General features: G+C 52.8%; 1 protein-coding gene across 2 annotated transcripts in view; it reads left to right on the top strand.

Moving 5' to 3' along the window:
- Arhgef10 (Rho guanine nucleotide exchange factor 10) overlaps positions 1 to 9844 on the top strand; it is an 86566-nt gene that overhangs the window by 70260 nt on the left and 6462 nt on the right. For both annotated transcript variants that reach the window (XM_052162024.1, XM_052162025.1), the window contains 2 exons: positions 135 to 277; positions 7380 to 7554. In XM_052162024.1, coding sequence (XP_052017984.1) covers positions 135 to 277; positions 7380 to 7554 — 318 coding nt within the window. The remainder of the gene's footprint in view (positions 1 to 134; positions 278 to 7379; positions 7555 to 9844) is intronic.

Here is a 9844-nt window from a genome sequence, read left to right on the forward strand (position 1 = left end):
GGACGCCCCTTGTCAGATGCAAGCATTGTATTCACAGTTGGTACTTGTGTTCTGCAGTGATGTGCGGCCCTGTTTCTCTGTCCCTGTGCACAGTCACCTGAACTCAAGGGAGATTGAAATTATTTTCTTTTAAGATGGATCCTGGAACTCGGAACCCCAGCAAGTGATCAAGTTGGGTGTCCTGCCAGTCAGAAGCCTTCTCCTGGTGGAGGGTGCGCTGTGGGCAGCCTCGGGAGGGCAGGTGTTCATGGCCAGCGTGGAGACTCACACCATAGAGGTGAGTGCTGTCAGGCATACCCTGCTGCCGCCTGCAGGTGGAGGGATGCATCCCAGAAGCAGCTGGGCTTTCTGCAGTGCTGGTGGCGGGAATGGGTGGAGCATTCTGGGGCCATGTGTGAAACGAAGATACGTTACGGCTTTGCTTAGAAAGGTAAGATTACCTAGAAAATTCAACTATTTCCTAACTGCGTCCATCTGTGGGGCATAGTCGCTCTGTGCTCGCCTGCTCTCTCTGAGCCAGTGTCCCATTGCTGTGAAGAGACACCGAGCCCCAGCAGTAAAGGAAATCATCTAACGGCGGCTGGCTTACAGTTTCAGAAGTTTAGTCAGTTATCATCATGGCCGCAAGCATGCCGGCTTACAAGCAGACATGGTGCTGGAGAAGGATAGACTTTATTTTTAGAGCCACGTTAAGTTCTTAGCAAAACTGAGTTGAGAGATTGCATCACCTCTCTACCCCCACGCACGCCCCTTTCCAGCCCCTCCCCATGTCATGCGTGTTTTCATCACTGGACCAGAATTGATGCATCCTTGCTGTTCAGACCGCACTGGTATACACTGGTCTCTACTCATAAGGTGGTACAGTCGATCAGTGACCCGTGCCCACTCCAGCAGCATATACAGATATCCCTTCTCTAAAACCCTCTGTCACTGGCTAATTCCTGTTCCCCAGTGTGGGTAACCTCAGACCTTTTAGGCTCAAAGTTTCAGAAATGTCAAGGGAAAGTTATAGGAAGTTCCCAAAACAAACCACCGCGCGGGTGGGGATGGGGGAGGGGAAAGGGGCGGGGGCAGGTGGAGCTTGTTAAGTGCGGGCACACTGCACAGCATTGAAGGAGACAAACTCAGGCAATTCTCAGGCCTGCCATTCACTGGAGAAACACCAGCAACCCTGCAGCCAGCGTAGCACTGCATCCACTGCCTACAGTCAGGTCTCCTGCCTCATGTCCCAGTCTATATGTTTGCAGTTCACAGATGTCTAGACCGTCTATCTTTCATTGCGCCACTGATATTTTCTAGCCATATCTTACACTGCTTATTACACCGACTGCTCATGCCCAGTTACCCCATCTGTCTAAAGCCATCTTTCGCCCAGCCCGTCCCTACGTAAGCTCAGGTCACACTGGTTTGTTTTTGTTTTTCCTTGAGGGTGAGGTAGTTTAACCTGACTGTTCACAATCTCCACTACTTCAATGTCAAACTGTCGTCACCATTGGCCTCAGAGGACATTTTGTAGGTCATCTCTAGTGGGGTTTACCAGCTCACCAGAGCAGGGCTTCAGGCCGTTCTGCTAAGAGTTCACACATCACACGTTTAGACATTGGTCAGACATCTGTTTTAGGACATGCCTCGGTGTCGTGTGCTGTCTTCACAGGGAGAGAGTGATGCAGCGAGCTCGGGGTGGTTTTCCTGCTGGGAGTAGACTCCAGGCCCATGCATGTTCAGCACCCCATGTCTAACCATGCTCCTGCCCCACGTCTAACCACGCTTCTGCTGCAAGAGCTGCAAACCGTAGTGTGTGTGACCAGCATGGAGCTCACTGGTGCAGACACTGCCTCAGGCCTGCAGACTCCCTAGGGCAGTGCAGGTCTCAGGAGATGAGACTCTTCCAGTAGCAGGATGTTTCCACCTGGGTAAAGGTGTAGACGGCACTAAGTTGCCTGGGCAGCTGCAGGCTCAAAACTCCCCTTCCCCCCCAAACCCCTCCCCCAGGACAGCAATGGGCTAGCTTCACTCACGCCCAGGCTGAGCCTTGACTGAAGATCCTACTGCCTCTGCCCCAGTGCTGGGCTACCCCAGCGTCTGTTTTTCTGATTCGTGGATGAGTGTCTTCTCTGTGTTCCCAAGGCCCAGCCTGCCAGCTAGCCCCAGGAGAGGCAGAAGGGAACCTGGACAAGCTTTCCTCCCCTAGTTTCCTGGTAGCTTTGGTTACTTTTACACCCACCTGTGAGTCATCGTTGTTGTAAGGACCTTCCCTTCAAGCACAGACCACGCCCTATGAGGCACAGGTACCATGGCAACTTCCCGAGATCTTGTTGCAGCCCATGACGGTACCAGTGATGTCATCTTGGAAATCAAGTTCCTAGAAAGTTCCAAACCCTGCGTAGACATGCTCCACAGGGCAGATTTGATGAGTGACAGTTGTTACCTTGCTAGTTCTGCCTCTAAACTAGTCTAGCTGCATGTCACAGGATGCTCGTCGGGGCCTTTAAGGCACAGGCTGCTTTGTTGGTGAAGGGAAATGTACACATTCAGCACAGCCCGCTGCAGCTGCAGCTGCCTTTTTTTTTTTTTTTAAATTAGGATGGAATCTTGCTAAAAGAAACATACAAGAGCCGGAGTAGTGATTTGCTAGTCATCATTTTATACTGAGACATAATACTATCTTAAGTTGTTTTCCCCCAGATGGCAATATTATATCTCCTCTACCACAACCACCACCTTCACCATCATCACCACCACCACCATCACCATCATCACTGTTATTAGAATTAATACTAGTAAACTAAAATCAAAAGTTCTAGGAGGTGCTCTCTGCCACCTTCCCTGGAAGGCGACCAAGATAAGGTAGCATTCCCTGTCTGCTTTAATATGCCACGTGCTCTAGAGGGGCTCAGCCCTGGAGATTTCCAAGGCTCAGTGAGCAGAGAGCATCCAGATCCCTGCACCAGTCCCCTCTGTGCAATGTTTAGCCCCAAAATAGCTAGACACATTTATAGAGAAGCAAAACCTGCTTTTCTGGGAAGATGAGATTCGTGCTGTTCCTGTTTTGTGGGCAGCCACAGCTGAGATGTGGGTGCAGCCCGGGATCTCAACCCATGTTCACCCAGCTGGGGTGGGGGTGCTGCTGCTGGAGGAAGTTGCCTTCCTGCACCGACTGTGAGCCGGCTAAGCCTGGGCCATGCAGGGTGGAGAGCACCGGGAGCCATTAGGGAGGAGGCTGAGGGTGTGGCGTCATCACAGCTGCTGGGGGCTGAATGGGAAGGCTCAGAGGCCAGGGCGTCCTCGGTTTTGGGTCTGTACCCTGGCAGCCAAGGTCATAACACCTCCCAGATGACACTTCTGCCTCCCGCCAAGCAGGAGGGCAGTTCCTATGCTGACTGTCATTTAGGGAGGAACTGTAGTATCTACATGTTATTTCTGTGTTTATGTACACATGTGTGTGCTTGCATATGTGTGTGCATGCGTTTATGCGTGTGTGCATGCATGCATGCATGTGTGCATGCAAGTGCTCACAAAGGCCAGAAAGGGCGCCAGAGATCCATGCCCCTGTCAGCTACCTAATGTGGGAGCCTGGGAGCCAAACTTTGGTCCTCTGTAAGAGTGGTGTGCAGTCTTAATCCCTGAGCATCTATCGCTCCGGCTCCTTGCCATCTTTTCTCTTTCCCAGGTGCATGTAGCTTTTCTTCTTGCCTTTGAGTGTGTGTGTGTGTGTGTGTGTTTAAAAATCTAGTCTCAAAAACCTAATAGTGGTCTATAGCAATCCATGTTTATGATCAGGCTGCCGTTTCTGGGGTTCTCGTAGATGCGAACTTCCCAGCTGTTTTTCCTAGAGCCATGGGGCACAGTTATGGCTTCGTTACCGGAGAAGCTTAGCTCTGAAGGCTGCTTTCCTTGATCTTGAGTTTCCATCATATATGGTGCTTTTTACTAGACTCAGAAGGAAAGGGATAAAGGGACAGACAGGATGAACATCCAGGACAGGGATACAGCAACACCGCAGTGGTCTTCAGCCACGCTCTTCCTTATGATAATCAACAGAGCAGCACAGACCAGGGCTCCACACATCCATCCTGGCCTCATTGTGACCTCCCAGGCATGCTCAGAAACAGTTTTTTTTAAGGGAGGGAAGGAACAGGTCCTGGGCCTGCGCTCCTGTTTTCAAACAGAGCATCGGACTTAGGGGATCCATGCCCACGATCACAGAATGGAACCAGTGCCGTGCGGTCCTTCATCCAGCACACGCCGTTCTGTACCTGCCAAGTGCCAGGTACCACAGAGCAGACCCTGGCAATGTGTCCAGCCACAGGACAGGGTCAGGCGCTGTGGAGCTCTGGTGACGCCTTTCTTCCCAGTCTTCAGCAGGCATGGTAAAGTAAAGCCATGCCCACGTCAGAGCTGGCCTCGTAATGTTCGAGCGCTGTGTCTGCCCTGAGTCTGTGTATATGGCTATGGCTACAAAAATCAAACCATAGGGCCTCCTCACCACCCCCCTCAGGATAGGCAGAGTTCACAAGGAAGGCATGGGAAAAGATACCATAGAGAGTGTCAGAGTGACGTGACTCCAGGAGGAACTGTGGTCCTTGAGCTGAGGTGGGCCAAGTAGGCGAAGGATGAGAGGGCACAGCGGGCCTGACAGGGCCAGGAGGACCCCACATTAGCAGGAGCCTAGATCTCCAGCTCGGTGTATGGATTCCAGGGCAGGAGGTCTGGGCTGCCTCCCAGCTTCCTGGTCTGCAGGCCGAGATGGCAACAGCCGAGTCGGCTAAAGCTAGCGCCTTGGTCCTTAAGCCCCAGTGCAGATTTTGCATTTCCCTTCCGAAGATCACATTTGCCATGTGACATCCAGGGACCCTAGATACAGACTAGGTGTTATGAAATGTGTTTTCTGGGAAGAGGGTACTGCCAGTTCTTCAACTGCTGCAGACTGGAAGTCAAATTGAGAAGGGTTGGAGAGCCTAGAGCTGCGGCTAGCCGTGCATGCTTCTAGGGAAGGCTGGGTAGGCCTGTGACGTGGAGAGGAAGGAGGCACTTGCTGTTTAACCCTCCAGTGGTGCCTCCTCACATGCTGTGGTTTCTTGTTCTGCTTTTTCAAGCCTCCCTGGAAGTCTGGTACCTCGGCTACCACAGGTTCCTCGGGCAGTCATTGTTCTGCTTTGAACTCAAATGAGGGGCAGTACTGATCAAGATTTGTGCCCCCAAATGTGCAGAGGGGCATCTATCCCTGCAGACAGTTCTGCACCCAACATGAACACAGGGCAGTTCGGCACTTACAGAACCAAGGTAATACACGGCAAAATGTCCTGCCTTGACCTCTACCCGAGGCTTGGTAGAATGACTGCTGTGAGGAAGTTGATGCTAATTCCCAGAGGCCAGGGAAGCTGGGCAGGTATGACCTTAGCTGTCCCATGAGAACAGTACACAGAGCAGTCTGACCCTCCACTGACCCCGTGTTCCTTGCCTAAGCCAGGCATGAGACTGGAGCCACCTCTGTCTCCAGTCCTCTGCACTGGGTCACACCCAGGGCACCTCAGCTGTCTCCAGTGCAAAGCAGTTAGTTGCAGGGTCCTGGGCTGGTGAAATTTATTCCTTGTCTGGATTGCAGGCTCCACATGGAGGGTCCCTGCTCCTTTGTGATCTGAGTTAAATCACAGTGATCTACCAGTGTGTATTACAGCCACAGTTATGCAGGAAGCTGAGGGATCTGTCGATCCAGACTTCCTCCTCCAGAGATGCCTGTCTGTGTAGGGTGTGTGGGGGTGGACAGGTGGGCATCTCAGAACCCTAAAGACCGTGCCAGCACTGAGACTCGTGGGCACCAGCTTTCTTTAGCATCCCAGGGAGTGTCCCAGTAGTCAGCCTGAGCTCCAGAATGAAGCAGGCAGCTGCTGTGGGGGTGGCAGTGCCGGCCACACAGTCCATTCTCTGTGTGAAGGCATCTAGGAAGAACCGTCCCCAGGGCCGTCCAGTGAACATCAGATAGACCGTGAACAGCATGAACCCACAGACAGGAGTCTAGGGGCCAGGCCCGTGCTAGTGTCTCAGGGCACATAGAGGAAACTGTGTTGGCATGGCAACAGTGTAAGTGAACACACACACAGAGGACTCAGGGGCCTGCCTCTTCATCTGCCCACGTAGAGTTGACTGTTATTACCTGAGATTCTGGGGTTTGGCTGAGTGGGTGTCAGGTTGGGAAGAGGAGAATTTGCTAAGCTATAGTCCTGAATTCAGAATCCCTAAGAAATCTATAACAACGCTGGCAGATTAAAAAACAAAACAAGCAAACAAAAACCCCTAAAATTCAGCAAGGTCAGAGGTTACAAGATCAATATCCCAAAAAAAAGAAAAAAGAAAAAAAAATCAATTGAGGTTGTGTGTGCCAGCATCAAGCAGCCTGAAAAACAGGAGACAAGGTCAGGAGACATCCCCACACAGCAGCTAACCTGGGTACTGCTCACACGCAAGCATGGCCACTCCCACCCTGGAGTTGCCCATTGAAATGAGACACAGTTAATGTGGGCTATACCTTAGCTCAGCCGGGCTCTTCTGGGAGCGTCTGTGTGGACATGGGGTACCGTGACCTTGGCAAGCCTGCTGTCTCTGTGATTGATGGGTCATGTGTTCTGCCCCCTTGTTCTCTTAGGACAAGGAGCTCCCACACCCCCATTCGGCCCCCTGAGCATTTTAAGTTGTTCAGATTTAGAGAGCCAAGATTGATACTGACCGTGAATTACTTGACTTTTGGGGGTGCTACTACGCTGTACCTTGACTTCTCTTTGGCCTCTACACCCACTTTGGTTTCAAGATGACCATATAGCTGGAGTTTGCCTTGTGTGGTGATGGTGCTATGAGGGTGCCCGTTAGGGAGTGAGTTCCCACAGAGCTGCTTGCTTCAGACAGGCCTGGGGGAGTTAGGGGCCCCGGGTCTATGTTATGTCTCAGATTGACAGTCTTTGCCTGGATTGGAGAAAAGGGCCAGCCTCAGCCCTGGTACCCACAGCTGTGCTGCTCGGTGGGCTGTGTCTCCTTAGAGATGTAAGGTCAGCAGGCATTTCTCCCCTACCCCCCTTTCATGTTGTGTTGAGGTTGTTTTCTCGGCTTGTGAAGGTATTGGGATAAAAGGCAAGTAGCACTGGGTTCTGTGACTGACCTGCCTACTTGGGGAAGCCACAAGAGCGTTGTGCCCACAGGTGCTATTCTGTGGCTGTGGCCGTGATCTTACAGTCACGGATTTGATCTCCACCTGGACCCCATGACCCTCTGGAGTGACTCAGTCCAAGTCCCACCGTGCGGCATCTTCAGCCACAGCACTGCTGCAGACTCAGGCTGTACCCCCTCGTTACCCCGTGTGACCTTATGTCCTCTGCCCCCTACCCCAGAATCAGCTGGAGGCCCACCCAGACGAGGGGATGGTCATCTCCCACATGGCTGTGGCGGGCGTCGGCATTTGGATCGCCTTCACGTCGGGGTCCACCCTGCGCCTCTTCCACACAGAGACCTTGAAGCACCTGCAGGATGTCAACATTGATGCCCCCGTGCATAGCATGTTGCCAGGTACTGCCCCGGGAAGGGAGCGTTCTAATGTCACCGTCCCTAGTACGGCTTGCAGACGGGTCCCTCAGGAGGAAGGGGAAAGGGCAGCAGACGTCCAAGGGACAGTGGGGACGGCAGTTGCTAATGCGCTTACAGCCGATGTGGACAATGGCCCCTGGCTGTTCACATGTGTCCTGTGTGTGTAGGTGCACAGCCACTGTGTGTAGTACCTGGCCTGGCTTAGGGTGTGAGTGTGTGTATGAATGTGTTGCCTGTATAGACAGTTATGCATCCTGTCTACAAATATAATGAAGGCTGCATTATTGGCCACAGTGGACCACATGGGGACACCAGAGGCAAGACCAGGTGAAATGAATCATCCTGAATGCACCTGTGGCCAGTGGAATCACTTTGATTCATTGAAAACTTGGAACAGGGAGAGGAGAGAGGCCATGCCAGGGTGGCTTTGTGTAGGGAGAGGCTCGAGTGGGCCTTGCCTGACCTTTGACCACAGGGTCCTGCCTAAAAGGCTGCAGGGAGAGCGTGGGAGGAAGGTGGGAGTGAGGGGAGCTGGCCGCCTGTCAACTGTGACAGTGTTGCGTTGGATAGCGTTTACGTGCAGGTTGTAGGTAAGCCAATAGTCCATGGTGCCTTGGAAAAGCGTAATAATAACTTAGGGGTCATGATGCCGAAAGGGTACGCACCCACCCTTAGCATGAGAGTAATGGAGAGACAGAGAGGCAAGAAGGTGCCAGCCGAGAAGATCCACTGAGACCTGAGGACACGGGCATCTAGGGCTGCGGACCGGCATGTTCCTGTGGGATTGGCCGCCGACTGCTTTTAGACATTGTAGGCTATTTTAATTCATTAGGAAAATGGAGGTTTTTGTACTACATATTATTTTTAGAAAATAAAAGTGATTCAGAATCAAGACTGGCCCCCAAAGCATGCTTCTTTGGACCATCTGGCCAGGTGTTTGCTCTTGGAATCTATCCTCACGCTTAGACAGAAACCGTGTCAGAGTCACCAGCTGCCAGCATGCTCGCATCCGGCCAGAGAATGCCCTGCTCTCTCTATTGACATCGGAAGGGACAGGAGTTAGATTGTTCTGTGATAAAGGCTTCTGGGGCCGAGAGCCCGACTCAGTGCCCTGTGGCCTCCAGGGAAGCAGCTGTGGTTGCCATGGTTCCTGGAATCCTGAGAACCAACCACTGGAATGTGTCCGGGCCACAGTGCCTACATCCGAGGGCCGGGTGGGGGTGGGTGGGTGAGGGCTGTGGGGGGTGGGCTGCCTTGTGTTCACTCCCCTGCAGTTTCTGTCAGAGACTGGAGAAAGGAGAACTTGGCCGGTGAGTACAGTTCGTGTGTTGAGTTTTTTATGAAAATAAACCTTGTACGTGATACAGTGAAACCAAACAGCAAGAGCATCAGGTGACCAGTGAGGCTGTGTGAGGCTCTCCATCTCACCCACCCTCCGTTATCTCATGTTTCCCATGACCTCCAAGTCTGCCTAAATTTAAAAATGACCCATGTGGTATGCTGCTTCCAAGCAGATCCACTGGCCATCCTTGCTGCAGACTCCGGCCAGCCGGGTGCATGCAAACATGCAAGGGCACGCTTGTCCCCGTCCTCACCTGCCCACATCCTCTCCCTGCCGTACTGTACTGACCTGGTGGGGTGGGGTGCGGGCTCCTCCCTCCCCGGCAGGCAGCCAGTGCTGATTGGGAAACACTGACTACCCAGACCCAGCCTGGCTGTGCAGTGTTCTGTCTGCCGCTGAGGCACACAGCAGGGCACATTCGTGTTTCTTTCCTTTCCCTACAAAGCCCGGCCCCAGCATCACCAAAATCATGGAACTGTGAGGTGCAGGCCATTTTCCAGAGGCCCGCCTACCTCACCGACCTGAGGTCAAGTCAGTCTCTCGAAAGTGTTATGGTGTGAATACAACATTGCCCCTTGACAGCCTGTGGATTTAAGGTCAGGGACAGTTGGGCCACGAGGTCCAACAGTTAGGCTCCGGCCTAACCCAATGATGCTTCATACTTTGACAGTGTTGAGGGGTGGAGGATGCTAGGAAATGGGGTGTAGTGAGAGGAGGCGTGTTGCTGGAGGAACGCCTTGGACAGATGCCCCCCACTCCTCCACACAGTTCCCGGCCTTTCCCAGCTATCATGAGACGAGCAGCTCTCCTCCACACACCCTTCTGTCACATGCAGGCTTGCCACCAGCATAGAAGCTGGGGAGTCATGGGGGCCAGCGTCATCCGTTCTCCTAAGTTGCTAATGTTAGATATTTGGTCACGGACGTGGAT

The sequence above is a fragment of the Apodemus sylvaticus genome, chromosome 18, assembly GCF_947179515.1.
Source record: "Apodemus sylvaticus chromosome 18, mApoSyl1.1, whole genome shotgun sequence".
NCBI classification, from domain to species: domain Eukaryota; kingdom Metazoa; phylum Chordata; class Mammalia; order Rodentia; family Muridae; genus Apodemus; species Apodemus sylvaticus.